The following is a 24,068-nucleotide window of genomic DNA, read 5'->3' as shown; positions in this document are numbered from 1 at the left end:
GATATCCCTGTATACAGGGTGTCAAAGTTCCAGTTTTTGTCCAGATTCTTGAAATATTGAGCTAAAATGAAACTAACTGTAAAGTTTACATTGTTAGGCATATTTGATGTTATTTTTACCTACAGGGTCTTTTTTTACTCTGTATCTTCGAAATGATGCGTTTATACGAGTGTGTATACAGTGTGTCCAGGAAAAGGAGAGAGAATTTAAAAATTATTAGAGATACAATTTGCTTAAATAGGAGAAAAGTTGCGTAATCATGGCTTTATTAAAATGACATTTCAAAAATATTGATTTTTTTATATTATTTTATGTTCTATTTTTTTTACCATGATATTGAACCTAAACTCTAACCTAACCTAACCTAACATGTTTTACTATGTTTTTTGACCTTTAATGTCCTATTACAGATCTGGTTTTTTTAAATAAAAAATTTCAATAAAAAGTCAGGTTATTTAGACTGTTATTATTAAATTAAACTTAAAAATAAGAAAAAAATAATAATTTTTCTAGAATACCAAAATTAAGAAATGAAAAAAGAAGTTAAGTTTTATACATCAATAATTCGGAATAAAATGTATTCAATATCTAACATAAAAATATTAAGACAGTATTTAATTCAAAAAAATAAAATTGATAATGGCTCCGCAAAGACGAATATAAAAAAATAAACTCAAAATAACGTCGGAATTAAAAACTGACAGCATTAAAAGTGGCTGTAGAGAAGTGTAATTAGTTTTGAACTAAGCCAAATTTACGACATAAAAAACTAAAACATAAAATCAAAAAAATTGTTTTTTCAAAATATTGTAAAACCGAAAAAAAAAATGATATTTTCTAAATTTAATATCATTTTAATAAGTCAAAACATTTGACGAAATCTGTAGCTCTAACCGTTTTAAGATCCCTATAGGAATCCGGATTTTTTGTTTTTAGTTTGTCGAGTGGAAAAAACTCCTTCAGCTATATGTTAAATAGCAAATTGACGAATAAACTTATTTACTTTACAAGTTTTCACTAAATTAATACTCGAATGATTAAAAACTGTACATCATACCAATTATTGACATTTTTTAATTAATATTGTCATGGGCCCCGAGATCTTCAGATTTGACGCAGCTTGATTTTATCTTTTGGAGTTACTTAAAATCTACTATAAACTTTTTAATGATTAAAAAATCCGAATATTACATGATATACCTTTCACCACAGTCATTTTTGTTTTATTTATTTTTTTAAACACTAAATTTGTGATGGGTTTTTGTACGTAATTTGCAAACGCAGTGTCTAAATTTACATTTCTTTGATCCTTGCAATGTTGTATCACTCGATATGTGGCCATGTTTGATCGATTTGAGTAATCAACAGAAAGAAATAGTAGCAAAAAACTTTGGTTAGAGAAATGTAGTTGGTTTAATCATTAAAACAATAACAACTGATATGTTTTCAATTTATTAACCCCACTTTCTGTAACTGGAGCTATCTAGTTAAAAATAGTAAGAGTTTTAAAGCTTTTTTGACGTCCTGGACCTCATTTATTTTCTTCTCGGAACACTTTTACCAACTTAGTTAAAATCAAATACCTACAGTAAAAGACAATTTTAAAACTGACGAAATAAAATTTTTCTAATATGCAACCATGAACAAACGTTGTGTTTTGTGATTTTACTGCAGTATATCACCCTCGTACATTTTATTCTGCAACATTAACTCTGGGTGAAATGCCAAAAAGGGATCATTTAATATAGTTAAAGTCAATTTGATCACCAATTCAGAAAAACTATTTACTTTTTCTGTTACTACTTCCGATTGTACTAAATTTGGATTAAGTTTTCAAACTCAGCTAACGAGTTCGACAGTTGGAAACATATGAAATTGTTGATTTTTACTTGTTTGTTGTGACGCCACTGACTAAGCAAATAAACTATCAAGATCTCGTGAGATCCACAACAACCGATATGAATCGAACACCAGCAATCACGACAATAATTAAAAAAATCATTATTAGACATGAAAGAGGTACGAAGGTGCATTACCAGTAATAAAATGTGCACATAAAAATAATGTAGCCAGTACGCGACGGCATATTGTTCTTGTTCGACTTCTGGTATTTAACCGATTATCGGGGCATTGTATGTGAAAGAATGATTTTATGGCGAATCGTAGGTCTTTACCGTCTATAATACCGATCGTTTTCTCGGAAATGTTTAATTCCATTAATTTGATTTGTTTTGTGAACTGGATCGCACATCGTGGCACTTGTCTAATAAAATAACACCATTGTTACGTACATAATGATGACGTCGTGGGGCCCCAATTTTAGGAATTTACTGTTCGAACGAATCGTCGATCGATCCGAAAGCATTAAAAATGGGGTTTGTTTGTGTTTCCTTAAACTATAAGCTGAACTATACGAAAAACAATTAGCTGCAATGCCCTGAAAATTAAATTAGCTAGAAATTTGACTGGATTAACGGGAATTGGTAACGGTTTTAGCCGCAATTAATCTTCTTTTTTATTCTATAACAGTCGATTTGCTAAAACCAGAAGTGATGTAATAGCTTGATATAGTCACTATAAACCCTAAAATTACTGCTTAATAATAATCATTCCACTCTAATTAAATAATAAACAATAAAGAACTTTAGAAGAAAGATATTCTTGACAGAGATAGTTTTGTCTTTTTTCTAGAATGATTACTGAGTATTCCATATTTCCATCCTCCTCAATTGCCAGTGAAATGCGTGTACGTGCAAATATTTATTTGATCCTTCATGAACCCGTTTCGGCCCTTTAGGCCATCATCAGCACTCAAATATCCACATAACCACATATCACATGTCTGGGCTGAAGGACAGGACGACCATTAACGTCATTACGACCTTTAACGATCTGAGGGAGGGATCAGGGCAAAACTTTTTTAAAATTAAAAATCAAAAAACGCCCAAAACTGGTCAAACTTCTTAATTTTATTTATCTTCTAAAACAGTTTTAACCCTATTTTGAAAATATTAACAAGTTTTAACATATAGCTGTAAGTTTTACATTTGAGTTGTAATTCTGGACTAAGTTTTGAGTCTTGCGCCCCTAAAGTTTTGTGGACGTCTTCAGTCCTGTCCTTCAGACATGTGGTCTATGGTTGATTGCGTGGTGGGATCCGGTGGATCAGTCTTGAGTGCTGATGATGACCTAAAGAACCGAAACCGGTTTACAAAAGATCAAATAAATATTTGCACCTAGTATACGCTTTTCACTGAACTACCCTGTATTCTCCACCGTGCAGACCGTAACCTCAGAAGTGACAAACTTTGTCCGTTGTCCAAAGTATGTTAACTTTAGTTTTTGATTTTTATGTGTGTTCAATCTTTTATTTCCTGCCCACTTCCATCTATTTATGGCAAAAATATAAACTAATAAAGGTTAATTAATACTCTTTGATAGAATTAAATATCAACGTATGGTCTCATTGAACTAAAACGCTTTCCAGATATAGCCAATCTAGCAGAGATTTGTGGGTAAAAATGGGTACTACCCTGGTATAAAGTGAACCATTCTATTATTTTTATTTTCATTCTTTTTGGCATATTTGTGCAGACGTATCGAATTTACTTTGTAACAGGAGAATCTTTCGTTTCGGGTTTTTCTTTTTTGCAGTATGTATTAGTTTTCGAAAGATGCAAACCATAAACCAGTGCAATACTGCCTGTATTCCACATATTTACCTCATTTTAGTGTAGAGTTATATTAAAAACATTGACTACAATTATACTAGATTATTTTTTTAAGTTTTACAAAGGGTTATCTCAAAAAGGAATTGAATTTTTTTAGAAATGACACAAAAATGTCAAAAATACCTCAAAATCCAGGAGAAAAATTATTTTTTTGAATTGTGCGAGGTTTTGTTTAATGGATATCAATCCCAATCTACTAAGGAGTTTTGCCATATTATGACAACATCAGAGTGACTGTAAACCTTCATTACCAACGAACAAAGATTTCAACTGGATCACTGAAACTTCAAAGTTGTACTTAGTCTAGTGCTGTTTAGCTAACTGGAACATGTGGAATTGCAAATGGGAAAATTGAGCAAAAAGTCTTAAAAGAATTGTTTATATAAACTACCACCTTTTTACCATCTTACTTCCTCTACTACTGCAGAAAGTCTATTACTAACTTTGAACACCAAAAACTGACATTTCCTGTTTCAATTTTAAAATTTTATCGATTGTGATAGTACGCAAAAGCGGTATAAACATTTGAGCATTAGTTACAAGTAGAGCCAACCATTTTTTTTTCTTTTTTTTGACAAGATTAGGTCCTGTGACTACACCATTTCTAACTGTAATTGAGAAACAGTCAAGTGTAAATCAGAATAGTCATTTGAAATTCAGGGAGAGTCAAGTGTAATTTAGAATAGTTAATTGTAATTCAGAAAATGTCAAGATTAATTCAGAATAGGCAACTGTAATTCAGAAATCGTAAAGTAAAACTCAGTTTAATTTTTAACCTAAATTGTGTTATTTTTTTTATAACATTCTTTGTGGTATAAAGTATATTAATTTATTAAAGTGCCTTCCTGAGTTTCAGCTTCGGTAATTTTATCCACAGAAAATGTATTTTTGTGGAATTGCCGTTGAATGTTCTGAACTTCATTAGATGGTTTCTGAATTTAAAAATATTTTTTCCGAATTGCACTTGATGGTCTCTGAATTACAGTTGTCTATTCTGAATTACACGTGATGGTTTCTGAATTGCAGTTCCTTATTCTGAATTACGTTTGAACTTTTCTGAATCTCACTTGGCCTTTTCTGAACTACATTTGGAAATGGTGTAGTATACCTAATCCAAAATCTATATAAATGGTGACTACGTCGTAATTTTATTATGATGCCGTATGTAACTACAACCACGTTCGTATGTAACTTAATCCAAGCTTTTTCAATTTTATTTCAAAGTTAAGTGAGCCTTTAACTTTTTGCTGTTAACCATAATAATTTGTTTTAATTGCACTAATGAGATTAAGGCTATAAACTAAGTAAGTAATGACAAAATAAATTGCTGCAGGCATTGTTGAAATTCTATATATCAATTAAGTAAGTGATAATAATTTAGTTTGTTTATGTAAAAGTAGTTAAATGTGATATATTCAGTAATAACAATACGATAGTAGGAAAATCCATACCAGGTGTTTTTCATACGTCACCTTCAGCTACAAGTTTTACTGAGTACGTAATGTGTCAAAATGTAAAAGTGCTTTTTAATTTTTTTCTTCTTTATTTTATAGTTTTGGTACCGTAAAATAAATCGCACAGTATTAAGCCGGATTTATAGATTCGCGCAGCATAACACAATGCAATCTAGCGTAATTTTCTTACGAAAGCAGTTTATAGATTCATTTGTAGGTTATGTTATTTTGCTTTAAACGCATGATCATTAAACAAAGATTGGTAAGAACCAAGTGACATTTTTACGTATATTCATATGGTTTACCTCCCGGTCCACGGCTTCCCTCTTTTGCCCTGGATATTAAGCTTCGGTATAAAGTATCGACTACTTCTAAGTATGTGGCCCAGATAGCACGTTTTTCGTTGTTTTACGATATTTAGGAGTTCTCGGACTACCCCAGCTATCTGCAAGACATCTTCGTTTGACATGTGCTGTGTACAGGAGATCGGAAGCATTTTTTGTAGTGTTCACATTTTGAATGATTCTATTCGTTTCAGTGATCTGACTTTAAGTGACCATGTTTCCACTCCGTACAACCATATTAGCAGTCGCAATCGAAGGGAAATCGGTAGTGCTCTCTGGAGAAGTATATTTTTCATTTTCAGGTACGTAGTTGTTGCAGTTCAGATTCGTATTTTTACCTTCTTATCATAATCCCACTTCTCATTGAGGATAGCTCCCAGCTATTTAAATGTGGACACTCTTTCAACTGGTTGGCCGTTAATTGTTAGGTTGGTGTTATTTAATTACTATCTACTGATAACCATCAATTTAGTTTTTGTGATATTAATGCTCAGACCAAACTGCTCGCCGACCTCGGTAACTCTATCTAGTATGTCCTGTAGATCCCCCAGATTAGTAGCCAAGATCGCAGTGTCATCCACATATCTAAAGTTGTTATGGGTTTGCCGTTTACTTTTATTCCAACCACGCCTTCCAGTGCTATTTGAAAAATTTTCTCCACATAGATGTTAAAAAGCATGGGAGATTAACACGCATTCCTAGCGGACCTCTTTAGCGATATTAAAGTCCTGCGTCAAGAGCTCCTTTCTTATTCGGAATTCAGCAGGCTGTCCTCAATAGAGCTATTTTATAATTCTAACATCCTTGTCCTTGATGCCTATTTTTATCGCAGCCTACTGATCAACAAGTCATGTTTTACACTGTCAAAGGCCTTTTGATAGTCAATGAAACACATTCTGGCGTTGGTCAAAACACTTCTGTACTAGAAGCTTTACCGAAAATAGAGCCTCTCTAGAACCCAGCCCTTTTATAAATCAGACTGCGTTTCTCCGCTCAACTAAGCTACAACTGCCTGCTACACAAATTAAATATTAAAAAAGAATCGATTTGTCAATTGTCAAGGCAGCCAAATAGATTGAAAAGACAGATTCCTACTTTACCAGGAAAATAACTTGTTCTCATTGGCTAGACCCAAATGCTGCGCTGCGTTGTACCACAGACTAAATGGCTATAATAATACTTTATCTAAATACTTTATCATCTAGTCTGTGGTTGTACTTACGTTGTGCTACGTTACACGTGTATCTGTAAATTAATTAACAATATAACATATTCCGAATGATTCAACTTTCTTACGCTGCGCAAATGTATAAATCGGGCTTTAACCATACCTAAAGCATTCACAGTTAAAAGACTAAGTGTTAATAGAAAATGTAATGACACAAGTCATACCTGGCACGTAAGTATCTGGTAGAGCCAGTTCCTGGTTTGTTATAATAACTAGAGTGTGTAAATCAGAATTTGGCTATTCTTTATTTGTTCAAAAGTTAGGGCTCAATTCATCGAACACAGAACGAGCGAGAACACCAAATAGCTAACATTCGCTACGAATTCGCTAGCAAACATTCGTTATTCGAGACTTGCCGAATGCCGCATGTGTGTGCGCGACTTTAGTACAAATTAGGAAAAGTATTGTATAAACAAATCATATTACATTAACATTTCCTATAGGTATATTCCCTACAAATTTTAAGAACGTACTTATGGGACATCTTGTACCATCAACTAAATGTCGACTGTAGCCAGATTTGAAACCAAAATTGTATTCAGGGATATGGTCATATGTAGGTGAAATATGTGTAAAGGTTTGATAAAATAAAAGAAAAACATGGTAATAATAAGTAATTCACGACCGATTTTTTCTCTATATCCGGGATTTTAACTGAAGAGTATTTGGTGTGCTTGTGCAATTTACTTTCCTTGCAATAAGTATTACTATAAAGTTTAATTTGTCACAATACTACATTTATAAAAAGGTTCATTACTAGTTCTAGAAAATGTTGTGTTTTGTAAAAAAACATTAAATAGTTATATCCATTTTTACCACTCTCTTAAAATAAATAAAGCTAGGACATAATAATATGTAACAATACTTGGGAATTTCCTAGTCACATAAATGATGTATGCACTTAAAAACCACGATGTTTCTTAACATTGATGGAAAACCTTTGTTATTAACTATCACTTCAAGTACTTCACAATTTTAGCCTATTATGCGTGCATTGATAACATTTTTCCTCCAAAATCGACCTCCAATACGCATTAAGGTGATTCCAAATGATTACTAACACATTGTCAATAAATCATTATATCAACAACTATTATGTTGACATAATTAACGAATTATTCAGTGTCTATTATTAACTACTGTTAAGCGTGTCTAAACCTGAAGCAAACAAAACTGATAAATGTATACTGTTGTACTTTATTGTTACTCCAGTTGCAAAATTTAAGGTGAGAGCTAATTTCCTGCTCATTAGTTAATAATAAATTGACGACTTTAGAAAGCGGTTTTTTATGACTAATGTAATTTTTTAAATATAACATATTAAGGTTAACTTGCTGGTTTGAATTTCTAGGTGTTAGCAGGTGAACAAAATTGGAGCCACTCTGTAATCTTACGCCTCCGCTATACATCGAAAATTACAATGCAAAACGATTCGACTATTACAATGTTCGTTCGCAATGTTAAGTAATTTAACATTTAACTATGTGATTAACAATCAGGAGATTGCTCATCTGAATTCCGACGATCTGTAAAAGGAATAGCTGTCGTCATACCAAAAACAGCGTTTTTAACGGACACTTTCTTTAACCTTAAGGTTAAGTGGGCGGTTAGTGCTATTTTTAGGATGGTTATGGTAACATGCAGATTTTGCCTGTTGGTTCAATTACCATGATTCACGTGTGCGTGATTTTGGTCGATGGTATAGGTATACCGTTTGCGTAGGTAATCGAACTGTTATTAGTCTTTGATGGTATTCTTTGCCACAGTTATGGTGCAATATTGAAGAATGGTTCATTTACATACTATAATTGTACACGGTGCTCTAAGTTTCTAAGTTATAAAGGAATTTCGTAAACTATATGAGAATTGCAGAAACGTGGCAATGTACATACATACTTTGAATTTACTAGTTTCCTATTCATTAGGGAAAATTTCTTATCTACACTTTGTGACATTTTTATTTACTTACTTACAATACTTAAAATACGGTCATTTTCAGCCATTCTTACTTTATACCAGGTGTGTATTAGGTATTATTAATAAAAAAAAATTGCGTACTTTAATGCATTTTTCGACCCTATAAACATGTTTCAGAGCGTTTTTAAAATAAAACAATTTCTCAACATAAAAATGTAGTTTATTTTATTTCATAAACCACACTGACGCACTGTATGCTCAAAAAAAACTAAAAAACCTAAATTTTCTTTTTTACTGTTTTACTTTTAACTGTTTTTGACCTCCCTGTATTGAAATTTGTCATTGATCTGTGTCAGTTATACAGGGTGACCCACCGGAAACTACCGCGGTCGATAATTTGAAAACTGTAAAAGACAACGTTTTGAAAATTTTACGGTTTAGTATTTGCATTCTCAAGTTTCTACATCTAAAACGTTCGACGTTCGAGGAACCATCCTAAGTACCTGAAGTTGGTACGCACTCCACTATTTTAAATAGAACACCCTGTATATTATTATACTTTAACATTCTGCTAACGATTTCAAGTATGATTCGCGTATAATAAACTATATCTATCTGCAACAGTTTCGAGATATTGACATATGAAAAATATGACATTTTCTCTCTAGTTAGTTAGAGTGTCATAACACCTAAGCAGAAGGGGTTAGAACTAAATAACTTGCATGTTCCTATCTTAACATGTGAAGTGTCATACAGCAAAGTTTGACAGGTGTCAATTTTTTTACTCTTATAAATTTTTGACACCTGTCCAAATTTAAAAATGTTACCGAGGTGATAGATCTCAAAAAGTTAAGATATGCGGGACTAATGAATCTGTTACTTACCGAATGAACGAACATACCATTAAATGGTATGCGGATGAAGACACACAAGGGAACGGGAGCAGGAGTGTTTGGGCCAGGAATCAAATGCTCGGAACCAATGCCCCAGCAGCCATAACAGCGCTGAGCTCGACCATATTCAGCTCTAAACTAGTATGGGAATGTCTAGGCAAACTCAATGAACTAGGCAGAAATAATAAAGTCACCTTGTTGTGGGTTTCAGGACACAGAGGAAGAAGGAACACGAAAGAGTTAACCTCTGGCAGCACACTCTTACACTGACAGGTTTCCTTTCAGAACACTGTCGCTTAAAAGGCCACCTGAAGCATATAGGCCTAGGAAAACTCGGAGACTGCAGATTCTGTGGGGATGAGGAAGAGACTCCTGAACACTTGCTTTGTGAATGTGATGCAGTCTCAAACATAAGGACCAACTTGTTTGGTAGCAGCATCATCAATGATGGGGAAGGTTCTTCTGTAAAACCGATTCAGCTGCTGGCTTTTATTAAGGTTTTGAAGCTGAAGGAGGAACTGTGATGAGACTAGCCGACAGCTACAATCTACACACAGGGTGCTACAAATTCGTATGTAAGTATGGGGATCTCGAAAACGTTAAGAGACTGAGTTTGTAATTTAATAAAAAACTTTAAAAAAATGCGAATACTTTCGGAGATATCGAAAAATCGATGAATAAGAGCACTGTTCTAAGAGCAAGTTCATATTCTGCTTTAAATGAGCAGAGTGGCAAAAAAATAAGTTGGTGATGGCTGTCTCAAAACCGAAACATCGGATTTGAAATGTTTTGTCATGTTTTAGACAGGAAAAAGTTGCAATGACAAAGTATCAATTACGAGTTACACGTTTAATGATAAGGAAACGTAAATATATTTTTGAAAATGTTGTTAAATATGTTAGATTAGGTTAGGTTTGATGACAAGCTACATGATCTAACGACTTAAAATATGTTCAATGCTACAACGTTGCCGCTTATACCAAAAACGGCAAAGTTTGATTGAAACACGTCGATGTATGTATGTATCGTGGCTAAATCGACTTTAGATTCAGATATGGCTCGATTTTCTGGGGTAACTCCAGAGATATAAACAGGGTATTTATTTTGCAGAAACGGTGTATTCGAAACATTTTTTCTATGAGTCTGGTGGAGTCATCTAAGCCTGTATTTGTATGTAACTAAATTTTGACTGTCACTTGTTTTGTCATCTTATTTGCGAAAGTGTGTGTACGTTATCTTCAGAGAAATGTTACTTTGAGGACATGACAGGAGGATTGACAATGATGAGTATATGTAATTTTCATCCTGAAAAATGGCGCTTAATGACTTGGAATCGTCCAAAAAGTATTTTAATAGTTATTTGCGCAACTAGGGAGGAAAGTGCAACTTTTGCTCTTGCGAACAATTTTCTCAAAGTTCAAGGGTGCAAAAAGCAGTTTACTCCAAAGTTGTTAATTTTTTCTACGACCAATGTTAAGTTTTATGAAAAAAAACAGCGTACAACATAAATACCTGGCTGAAAATAAAGGTGTTGTTACTAAAAATATATTTGTGAATTTGTCAAGAAAGTCACAAACTGTATTTAGAAAGTGTGACTTTTACTGGTGGCACTTTTCCTCCGATGACAGGAAAATACTTTCAGTCTCTCTGGTGGCACTTTCACTCCCTAGGTAGTGAAAGTGATACTTTCATCTCTCAAATTAGGGAGGAAAATTTTATTTTCTATAGGCGTCGTAGAAAAAATGTTTTTTGATTGACAAAGCGTTCTACACACTTGACGATTTTTTTAATAGTGACATGGACAAGTCAAATTGTTATTCGTAAATCTTGTGACGTATTTTAGATAATTTGTATTATAATTTTAATAAACGGTTTTATTATGTTTAAATTATTTTCATAAACTTTGCTTGTATTGCGTGACACTGGGTTACGCCCATTTGGGTTTTGAATAATTAAACAATTATCTGTCTGTCTATTTGTTGTATTTTTTGTTCCACTGTTTTTTTGTATTGTATAACGCTTTCTTTTTTTCCATTTTTTATTTATCCCTAGTATAAATTTTTTTTTAAATTTCGAGACATTTTAAAACATGACATTTCATAGTCAGTGAAAAATGTAATTATAAATCATAAATTCAGATTGTAAAAGCCCATGAGGATATTAATTAGTGATTGGTTATTAAATCAATGGTCATGTGTGGTGACTTAGCTTGCTACAATATTCAGTCACAGAAAGTCATAAAGTAGGCAAAATCACAGTGTTGCCAAATGTAATCTTTGATAACATACAATACACAAACATTGTTATGCCAATGTGTCAACGTAATATTCTTGATCAAACGGTTTAAGTCTTTAAGGAAATTAAATTAAAATAAAAACAATATTACATTTAATCAACACACAACACATTTATCCAACAACAACTGTAAATGTAATCAAAATTACACAACTATTTGATAAACGATAAAATAACAATAAATTGGGGTATGCAGTCATACCAACTACGTATTTTTTATCAATGTTAGATAAAGTACAGTAATTCTAAATTTGTCATCTGATTTAATCGGTTAATCCACCCAAGGTTGATGCACAACCAAAAATGACGTACAGAGTCTAGTTTCAAGCAAAACAGAAACCACCAAACACACATATGTTAGATGACGATTAACTCAGTCAAAATAAATGTGGTTGAAGTTCCGGATATAGATAACAAAAAAATGTAATTTCCTACGTCACCATGATGAAAGATAATTTTTTGACGTAGTGGAGTATTATGGTGGGACCAGGTTTATTTAGATTCCCGAATCTCGATGAGAGAATATGGTTTTTGTTAAAGCCGCTTTTTTTTGCTGGATTTACGCAAACTTCTGTTTCGGAGGCACGTAAGAGCAGTAAATCTGTTCGATGATTATATTTGTTTGTTTTAATTGGGAGCTTCGATGTCGCAAAACAGTAGAATAAATAATAATCATACGGAATGAACAATACAATTTGTATGTAGTTTAACGTCACCTAGTAGGTTTCCATTGTAAAAAGTTAATGCATTAATAATTATTATAGAAAATATTAGTTTCCGTTCACAAAAAAAAAACTAATTGCACCTCCATTTAACTGTAACGTGGAATGTCACACCTAAAATGCACGTGTACTTTATAGGACGTAAGTAATGACATTTTCTGATCTTGATATTGACACATTAATTTTACGAACGGTTCCCATTTTTTATTTGAAGTGTGTAGGTATGATTAATCTCAAATTTAAATTACCAAATTTAAATTAACAGATTTGGGGGTTTGTTTATTTGCCGACATGGTAGATTTTCTATAGGAAAAATACACACATTTTTGACACTGCTGAACAATTACGATCTGATGTCACCTCTTTCTGCTTGAACAGCCATAATCTTTTTTCGATCCTTGCGAATCTTTCGAACGCATCCAATAATCCAAAATTATCAAATGCAAGTAAAACACGATAAACTAGACTACGTTTATATCGAGAAAATTGAATCCGCTTATTCAATCCGATCAAGTAAACCGTAATAAAATCCTGTATATAAACAACGCGGATTAATGATTCGGATTGACTATAGTCAATCTTAAAAAATAACAGGATTGAAATGCTCTATCCGATTGAAGCACTGACGTTCATGCCATGGATTTTTGATGTAAACAGGATTGACACATAATAATGATATTTGATAACTGAGAAAAACTCTAACTTGAGAAGAAGTGATATTTGTAAATTACCTAATGATATTTGTAAGATATCATCCTATACAGGGTGGTTTCTAATTATTACTTACAGATATTACTGAAGCCTTTTCGAAATACATGTTGATTACGAAATAAAAAAAGATAAACTTTTAACACAATAAGTGTTACTTTTGATTTTTTACTCGAACAAAATATTTACTATTTAAAACCTGTTTTCAGTCCTGCTTAAACCTAAAATCTAAGCTACTGATGACACACTTGAAATTTTTTTTAACTGTCATATTTACATCTAAATATTTTTGAATGTACAACACACTAGTGAGGTTATTTAAGTTCGGGTCACCTTGTATTTTCGACGATGGGACCAAGTCAATCACAAAAAATCTAAAACTTTAATTTATGTATATCTTATTTGACTAGTTTTGATTTTGTTTCATCTGATTGGTTTTATAATTTTACGAACCCTACGTGTCTGATGATGCTCAAAAAACAAAACAACTCTCTCACTAGTCCTACTGTAAAAAAATTTAAGTTTTTAAACTGAAATAGTTTTAAGATGGCGGCATCCTGTTATACTGAAAAATATGAAAAACCTGATGAAGAGTATGATGATGAAGGGAAGCAGCCTAAAACTACCGTAACTGTAGAACAACAATTTGAACACTGCGTGGAAGAAACTCCAAGAGACATTCAAGAACTGTACTATTTGAAGAAGGCTTTCTAAAGAAGAACATTGTTAAACGAATTATTAAAAAAAGGAAGAGAGTAAAAGTGAAAAAATCGAAATTGTCACTGTGATGAAAAAAACCCTGAAGCTACAGTAATTGTAGATGAAATTCCTGAAAACTTGAATTTGTTGAAGAAATAACCGAACAAATACAAGAAATTACCGCTGCTGAAGAAAAGTTGAGATAGTGTGCTGAAGAGTTTTGAGAAAACGGGTTTTTGAAAAAAAAGCCTGTAAAGAAAAAAAACCTTTATCTTAACAGTAGAAGGGAAGAAGAATTAACTACTGATGGATGTGCTTGGAAAAGAAGGACTGGAAGATTCGATTCACATGGAGTTTATGAAGAAAGCCTTACTTAAGCAAGTTCCTGAGCTTGAAGCTGAATACAAAGAAGAAGAACAATCAACAACGGTATTTAAAAAGAATGTAAATAAATAGAGACTAACGTGCTTACTTTAATAAAGAACTCCGTAGGTTTAATTTTTGCCATATTTTCGTAAGATTACTCTATTTTTATTAAAATGGCGGTCAAAAACGCAGAACTTTCATTTTTGAAATAACAACCTTACAAATGATCTCTCTCGATTAGGTCGCTATATTCACAAATTTTTCCCAAAATTGGTCGTTTTCTAACGACAACCGTGTATTAATTAGCGTAAATTTATTAAAATATGATATAGTATGATAATAGTATGATAATGTTTTTTTTCTACTCCTACAGGGATATTGGTTCATTCCTTAACAGTTTAGAGAACGGATAAGTAGGCAATTGCCAACGGTTGAAGGAATACAGAATCCTAGACTTTCCGCAACTGTGCGATATGAAACAGACAATTTTCTGCGTGCGATATGAAATAGACCAATCACAGACAATCTTCAGCGTGCGATATGAAATAAACCAATTGCAGCTAATCTTGAACGTAAACAGAATAATTCTTCTGATTGTCATCCTCACTGACAGTTGGCATCAAAACATTCAACTTTTTCTTTGATTTAAGTAGGTTGATATTATTAAAGCTTGTATTACCCTTCTACGAATCACATGACTGTAACCCAACCTAAGGTAAAGCTAGCTTTTTACATTTAAATGTTCCAGTTATATTTCAAAACCTTTATCTTCTTCTTCTTTAAGTGCCATCTCCTCTCAGAAGGTTGGCAATCATCATGGCTATCCTCACTTTCCATGCTGCAGCTCTAAACAACTCAGTGGAACTACAGTTATACCATCCTCTCAGGTTATTCAACCAAGAGATACGTCTTCTTCCTCTGCTTCTTTTCCCCTGTATCTTTCCCTGCATAATGTTCTGCAACAATACATATTTATCTCCCCTCATCACATGGCCCAGATATTGCAGCTTCCTTATTTTAATTGTGTTTAATATTTCCTTTTCTTTTCTTCCCAGTACCTCCTCGTTTGTTACCATGTCCACCCAACTTATTCTCAAGATCCTTCTATATGACCACATCTCGAATGCTTCCAGTCGGTCGCTTATCTCTTTCTTTAACGTCCAGGATTCCATCCCGTACAGCAACACCGAGAAAACATAGCATCTCAATATTCTGACTCTAAGGTGTACATTAAGATCTCTACTGCATAACACATTCCTCATTTTGTTGAATATGGTTCTGGCCTGTCCAATTCTTGCTTTAATTTCTTCGGTGTACTCATTATCTTCATTAACCGTTGTTCCTAAGTATTTGTATTTGCTAACTTTCTCTATTGGTTCTCCGTTGATCCATAAAACCTTTATACTGCACATCAAATGTGTGAAATGTACTATTTTGAGGTCGATTTTTAATTTAGGAAATTACTTAACCTAAATTCAATATGGTGAAAATGTAAACATGTGGGATCGTTGTGCGGAGACTTGCAAAATTTTTTAAATTTTATCATATCCTGACATTGTGTTCTATTCAGTTCCATATGTTTTCACAATAACTTATTGATTAATAATATTAACATAGAAACAATCTCCAACCTCAGGGCTTTAATTATAATTTTATAGCTTCATAAAGAACCCTGACGAGAAAATTGAAAATCCGAAACTTTGACTCTCTATAAAGTATATCGGGTCGAATTAATTCCGCGATACCGCAGCAATGTTACTCGTTCAGTGTTACAGACACTTTCACTTCGCCGACTTGCGCCGATGTAAACGTAATCATTTCGCCTCGTAAACTAGACCACGCGGTCGATGACGTAATCGTTCAAACGCAGCCTGGAGGTTTAACCTTCATAGTAAAACAGTTATCAATGAACTTTACATTGTCGTAGGTGTTCACAGGTGTTTCGCCTTTCCGCCATCATTTATTAGATACATATGGGTAATTGGTTCCATTTCAGCGGCAATTAGAGCATGGGCATTATAAGCTCTTGAAGGTATGCAACGTTGCCAAGTGTCACGTTCCTACAAGTATGAATATAGGGCCGCTAATCGAATGTTCCAGGCATATCCTCTGTATGTCCATCAATGGCACATTCAATATATTGATTCTATACCTATATACTCGTATATATCGGGGCTACAACGTTTTACGTCTTTCGATTCCAAATCTCCACCTCTCTATCTCTCCACATGTCTTCTTCCAGGCCCCTTTCCCGAACTTTACTATCAATTCCCTCTCTCCAGACCTTCCTCTTTTAGACCACGCTTCCTCTTTTTCTTCTTCCTTGGGGGTTCCAATCTAGGATTTTTTTTTGGGATTCGGTTTTGTGGCATTCTCTGTACGTGTCCAGACCATATCAGCTGCTGGGTTCTAATGTCATTCATAATGTCGTGTTTTATGTCCATGATGTCTTATTGTGTTGTTTGGTATTCTGTCTCTTCTGGATTTTCCGGCCGCCCGTCTCCAGTACTCCATTTCTGTAGCTGTGAGTGTTTTTTCTTTTAGGGGCCATATTTCAGAGCTGTATGTTATTATGCTTTTCACTATTGAGTTGTATATGTATTAGTTTTTTTTTGTTATTTGTGTGTATATTTTTATTCCATAGTGTATTATTTAGCATGGAAATTGCTCTTCGTGCTTGAACGTTCCTCTCAGCTATTGCTTCGTCGAGGGTTCCGGCTTTAGAGATTTTCACTCCCAGATATTTGTATTCACTGCAATGTTTAATGGTATGTCCCGTTGCCAGCCGCAGATCTTGTTGTTGCCCTCCAATGCACATATATTCAGTCTTGTCGATGTTGACTTCTAAACCCCACTTGTTGTATTCCTCCATTAGTTTGCGGGTCATGTATTCTATGTCATCTATATCTTGTGCGGCAACAGCTTGATCGTCTGCGAAGGATAGGGTGTAAACCGTAGAATCATCGTCCACTGGTATTCCCATATTGTTGCATTTCCGCTTCCAGTTCTCAAGTACGTTTTCTAGGTAAATTTTAAATAGTGTTGGAGACATGCAACTACCTTGTTTGAGCCCCTTGGTAACCGTAAATCCTGATGTTAGACCATAGCTTGTTTTAACTCTAGATGCTGTACCATGGTATAAGGATTACACCGCCTTTATAATTTCTAATTTATAAGTTGATAGCCCTCCTTATCCTGGACACACTGTATAAACTTGACAGGAGCGCTTATTGTTGCCAATGCCAACGCAGCCATTTATGTTGACAAAAATGATGAAATGTGATCATTAATTTTTCACAAATTTTTAATAAATTTTAATTAAATATTTAAAAAAACAAAATGTATATTACAAATTCAACCTTGATACTTGCGAACACATTTCAATTCAGCACCGAATGATGCATTAACCTCTTCTCAAAACAGGCCGCTCATTGTCCGATCAGATATCTTCGAAAATGTTAAATCATTTCGGTCATTTACACCGAAAAGATGACTACGGTTTACATATTTTCCTAACGCGGACAATGAGGCAAAAAACAGGCTTCGTTAAAATTTTTAGATCATAATCTCAGATAGGATTCTCAATTCAATGTTCGGCAGGCAAATCATGTTTATATTGACGGCCGTGGTGTTTTATTTATATGACTGATGTGTTTTAATAAATATTTAGTTTGATTCCGGTTTAGACATTGTAAGTGTTGAGGGTTTTTATTTTATAATTATTAATAAATGGAAAGTTTTGTTTAAATGGTGATTTAGTGTGAAGTAGTAGTCTATTTTCACTAATTGAAGTTGAAGTAGACAGGAGTGGTTGACTTTGCGTTATTCAACAATTCCTGATGATTTAGTGTTATAGTGAAATTAGTTCTCTCTGTCCTAGGAACAGGGACGACATTAACTGGAACGTCATAGTGAAATTCACTTATGTCTTAGCATGGTTCTCAAGATTTTTTTTATATTTTGTGATTGCATGAGCGTTTCTTTTTCGGTAATTAATTTTTTTTCCTTAAGTAACACTTTAGACTAAGTAAGACTAGAATAATTTTGCTTTTCTCCGCTAGAAAATGTCTTTAAGTCCCGGTTATACAACCTCGGTTTAGGGCGCCCTCAACATTTGAATCTCACTTAAATATTTCTTAAATTGTACACTCATATCTCGAGTTCAGTGTGCAGGTCTAAATAAGGTTTTGCTTGGGTTTGGAAGGTCAGATAAAAAAAATAGTGCTGGTTTTCTGTGGATAAATTGGATTTTAATTTTTCATTTATAATCGTTTAAGTAATATAAAAGATATTTTACTTTGAAATGGATGAATTAACAATTTTATTAGACAAAAAATATTTTGTTGAAGCCACTGCCTTAGTAAGAAATGTGAGAAGACAACCGCAAAACTACAGAGAATTGCCCAATCATTTTGAAATTTAAACAATGAGTGAAATTTTGGTCCCTTACCTAGAGGGACACCCTGTACTTAAAAAAATTGGTCAAGGTACTAAAATCGAATGAAATCATGATCATCAACTGCCAAGAGCACTACTCCAACGGTAAGAATTACTTCTAAACCTCAATTCAAAGAAAGTGTATTTTCTGAGAACTTTGAGACTGAAGCAAGCAGCAGAATTTAAAGCAGTTCATCATTATGGGCATATATCGTCATACCGCTCTATGTAAACAAATATAGACCTTTTTCTTTAAAAGTGGGTGGTAAAACACCGTCAAAGCTGAAATGAGTGACATTTTAATAAGAAGTCGTCCGATTGTAGTTATAAATAGGCGTGGTGGTTCAGGGGATACAGGAGCAAAACTATGAGCTATAGAGTCCCTGGGTAGTAGCCCTACAGTGCGCTCAAAAATAATTAAATACAATTATTCGAGTCAAAGGGGTTAGTATATTCTTTCCAATGGGCAGGGTTTAAAAAGTCCCATACAACTTTGGATTATAGTTAGTAATAAGTATAAAAGTACATTTTATTGTTGTCGGGACATGAAAGGGAAAAAAATCTGACTTGTCTTCGGACTGGCAAACAGCCACCTAAATGGAATAATGGACGTTAGTAAATGGGAAACAAATGCACTAGTGCTCAAATAAATGATACTTTGGACCATATATTCATTTTGCACATATTCTGCATTTCTGCAAGAGATTATAATATCTGAAAAGAATCATTTCCACATACTTTGAAAGTCCCTTTCTGAAAAATACTTTGCCAACATCGTGGCAATTCTGATCTTGGAAACTGCCGTTCTAAATATAATTTGCAGAAGACAAGTTAAACTATTTGCGCAGATTCTGCATCAAAATATGCCATTATCACCTAATTCTCTCAGATTCTATCAACACTTCTTTTGAGAGAATTTAGTTCCCTGCGTTTCAGAATTGCAACTCTGGAATCAACGATCTACAAAACATTCTCTTAACGGCGACGTCACTCCTTTTAAAAAGCATTTTACTGCTAATTTGTAATTTAAAACACTGGAATACCCTGCAAAAGTACAATAATATAAATTTCCACCTTAATCTATTAGTAGAGCAGAGTGGAATTTTTTTTACCGTTCCACATCCATTCTCCCACAACAAAAAATTAACATATTATTCAAATTGCCTAGAAAATTCCTCTGATTGAACTGGGACTGAAAAACCGCAAATTAATTAAACAATTATAGAATCAGACTATACGAAAAACTGCATAACACAGATTCCGAGAAAAAATACATTCAAACATGTCTCTTGTTGAGAAAACTTAAAGACCATAGTTACAGATAAAACGTAGGAGGTTAACTTGAAGGTAATTATGATGATAATGTTTAATTGCGTTTGAACTATTGAATTATTTATGATATTGTGGTGTGAACATGTCGTTCTCAAAATGTCTAAATAACAAAAAGAAGGCGGTTGGTGACGTCTATTCGACACTAGGATCCTTTTCGGAGGTGTCAGTTTCCTAAAATCATGGTGTTAATTAAGGTATGCATGTCCGCTTTGTGGATTACAATCTTCAGTTACACAACTTAATGATTTTTAGCTGAAATAAATAGTCGCACCCTTAAAATGCCACGGATGTTGATTAATAAAAATAATTGAATAAAAACGATTATTCGGTAAATTGCTTTAATTGCAAAACGCCACTTCCGTATCGAGTTTCACTCTGATTTCACATCAGTGTAATTGACATAATTAGGTGTAGGATGATGATGAGTGAAAAATATCGAGATTGACATTGTTTTAGGGATTTCCGACCGCAAAATTTTTACAATCGAACGCGGATTTCCGAACTGGTTATGTATGTAAATACGGATCTAGGCTTAAAATAGATAGGTAAATACGTTCAACTCGTCATCAATCAAATTGTGATTCAATTATTAATAATGTTTTTTTTTTAATTATATTTATTTTCTAGTTTAAACTTGTTAATTATAAAATGACGTAAAAATTGTGCTAGAGCACTTATTTCAAAACATTTAACATTAAACAAAAATTCTTGACTCACTCTGTATTTTCGTGTTTTCTAAAGTCTGTCGATGGTAAAATTGCGGTAACAATTTTGGTTTGGTTAAAAAATATCCACATTTTATTACTTTACATTTTGTTAAATTTGGGGGCATATTAAATATGGGGATTATCGTGAATTACCCGATTGATTATTTAGTATTAAGTATACAATATTATTGATAATGTTTCTCTGACGTTTTCTCAATTTTCCGGAAAACGGAGAAAGATAATTAAATTTAGAAACCGGGAATAAGTTCCACATAAAATACTCCCCTTTTGTCCCAAAACATGTAGAACCAATTTGGGACACACTGTATTTCGGTTTTTTTGATAGATAAACTATAGGGTATTCGGTATGTCCTCTGGTCTGGTTCTTGCTGAAAATATGTTTTTACTCTAAACGTTTTAATTCTTCAGACATATTTTGATGTCGTTAAGTTTAAAATAAAAATATCACCCTGTAGCAGTTTTTGTGGTTTTATTGGAAAACGTACTACGTCAATTTTTCAAAATGCAGTAGTATTGATATTATGCGGATTCGAGAAGACGTCAAAAACTTGATTTGCTCCAAAGAAAGGAGAGTTATGTTCAAAAGAGATACAATTTTACTTGGAGATTTCGAGGACGAAGAGTTCTCCAAAAGTTATATTTTTCAGTTTGACCCTGTACCTTTACAAAGCCAAAAGTATTATGAAAATTTTGCACACACCATTTAAATTTTACAAAAATTGATTTACGAAAAACCTGTGGATCTTTAAAAAATAAGGTTGATTTATTGATTACAAATTGAACCCACAAACCACGTAGGAATAGATATTAGAATAATTCGCACTAAAATTATTGTCATAATTGAAGTATAAAACTATTTTTGAAAAAAGTATTCCAGCTGTCTGACACATCAAATAAATTTCACAGTAAATTTAGTGGTAATTTTTAAACACAGCAAAAATCACACTTAACCTAAATATTTATTATTTAAAAAATGTTACGACTTATTTTTATTTATTTTCTTCAGTGAAGTTTTGGTTGTCTGTTGAAAAACATGCAAGTTTGTGGTGCTTTACATTGAAAGATGGAAAACAATGAACCATTAACTGTGACATCAATAAATTAATTGAAGAATACAGGATTTTCATTTTTCGACGTTTTTCCCGAGTATCTCGAAAAATACAAACGCTGGAACAAAACTGTTTGGGGTTTACTCTCCTACTTTTTTGTAAAACATACGGTGGTGCAAACAAAACTTTCGTGATTCGCTTGGTTTTCGAACTACAGGGTGATTTTGAAAATTTTGCATTTTGAGACCCCTCCTCGTAGTTCTGCCATTTTTCATCATTTTTATTATTTTGTATTATAGAACGTAAATCTAACATACATTTATCAACCATTTATGTCATCATCATTTTGTCCGGACTCAAGGTATTTTTTTCTTGAGTTGTAACATTTTGCTTTAAGACCTGAAACTTATTATGCATTTTTTGAGTAGTTAAGTAGGGGGCTCTTCAATATTTCTAATTTAGCATTGAGAGCTGGTTCGTAAGTTACAGTTTTGTAAATTATACATTTTGTGTCGTATATCTGAAAAAAATACATACATTTAATTTTAGGCATACTCGTACATTATTTATACTTAATGAATAAATGCAGGGTGACTAAGAAACTAGACTAGACTAGAAGGTGACTAAATGTGACTTCACGTAACATGATATTTTGAATGGGTTTTTTACTAAGTAGATTTTGACAAAACTTGACCCTGGAAACTAGACATTTCTATCTGTAGTAGTTTAGAAATAATAAAAAATATATTGCTTAACTTAAATAAATGAAAACACGTCGTTTAGTTTAAATGATTTATTGTAAAAAACTGATTTTCCCTTCTGTTGTTTTTCTATCATATTTTTTGTTGTAATGTAAATAAACTTGACTTGCAAACTTACAAATTTACCATAAGTTTCAAGTCACAAACTCCAAATTAGACTTACCAATCAATACTCATGTAAAAATTGAATATCAAACTTTAGAATTGACTGAAAATTTGAATACTAAATCTTTAAAAGCTTCCAAATCAAAATATTAAACTATCAAATCAATTTTTAAGATTTTTTATGGTTATTGCATTCAGTAAAATATTTGCAACTTTAAAATTGTCTTTCAAACCTTAAAAACTGATTTGGGAAGTCAAGTCAAACTTAACTACAAATCCAGTTTTAATAGTTTTTGTTTAACACAAACACTTTAAAATTACTACTATATGTAAAATTAATAGGCTTGTAAAATCAATTTACAAACTGCAAATTACATGCAAAAAAATCACCTCAAATTGACTTGAAAGTGTATTTTATTCACTGTTTATTTATAATAAAATGGTATCTCGCAATAATTTTGATCAAATGTTCCATGTTTAATAACAAATAGTAATAAAAAATAAATTTGAAAATCAAATAATATTCTTAATTTAAATAATGTGTGTTTTTAAAAGTTCATACTGAACATTTAAAATTCATTAATAAGTTTATCTTACACTGCATCAACAAGATTTATTAAACTCGAATTAATTATGTCTAATTTAAAAATATGAGGTTACCTGATGTCACACTTTTCTGGGTCACCGTGTATGTTTAATATAATATAGTCTGTTTGATGTATTAAAGTAGTATTCTAGATATTTTCCTGCTGCACTGATATAATTCATGCATATTAAGTGTCATTTTTTAGTCACAATAATGTCTTAGCAAATACAAAGTTAATATTTGCTTTCAAAGCGTACTAACCTACTAATTAGTTTGATGTTATAACAAATATTAATTGTATTCTCAAACCACTTTTTTAAAATATCAAATACTTCTAGAATTATATTTACCACTTATTTTAATTTTGGTCCATTTTTTAAACCTCCCAAGAAACATTTACCTACAAAATGTAATCAACAATCATCAATCGTCAACAACATCCAGAAGATATTTATATATATTTTCAATAAACAATAATTAAAATTACCCAAAACAATGCCATAAAAACTTAGGTATTTAAAATATGAATTGATTTTTGATTATTTCAATTTTTACTTTGTGATAAATGTTTTTGAAATCCATGTGTTCACGCTTGTACTTGCAACATTCAGTTTTTTTTAAATTTGTTTATAGATATGCTACGCATTTAAAAACTGAATACGAAAATTTACATCGTGTTCTGTTTATAATCTAATAATAATAATAATTTGTAA

General features: G+C 32.6%; 1 protein-coding gene and 1 long non-coding RNA gene across 2 annotated transcripts in view; one reads left to right on the top strand and one right to left on the bottom strand.

The window, feature by feature from the left end:
• Positions 1 to 24,068, bottom strand: part of LOC145725166 (uncharacterized) — a 245,324-nt gene that overhangs the window by 194,173 nt on the left and 27,083 nt on the right. The gene's annotated exons all lie outside the window — the stretch shown is intronic.
• On the top strand, positions 9,562 to 10,091 carry LOC145725073 (uncharacterized). The gene is made up of 3 exons (XM_081973652.1): positions 9,562 to 9,708; positions 9,779 to 9,806; positions 9,853 to 10,091. The coding sequence occupies exons 1-3, from the start codon at positions 9,562 to 9,564 to the stop codon at positions 10,089 to 10,091; spliced, it is 414 nt and encodes a 137-aa protein (XP_081829778.1).

This window comes from Ips typographus, linkage group LG2 (genome assembly GCF_016097725.1).
Source record: "Ips typographus isolate SLU linkage group LG2, UJ_Ityp_2.0, whole genome shotgun sequence".
NCBI lineage: Eukaryota > Metazoa > Arthropoda > Insecta > Coleoptera > Curculionidae > Ips > Ips typographus.
The sequence above is the reverse complement of the archived record's forward strand: the minus strand, read 5'-3'. Positions and strand labels throughout refer to the sequence as shown.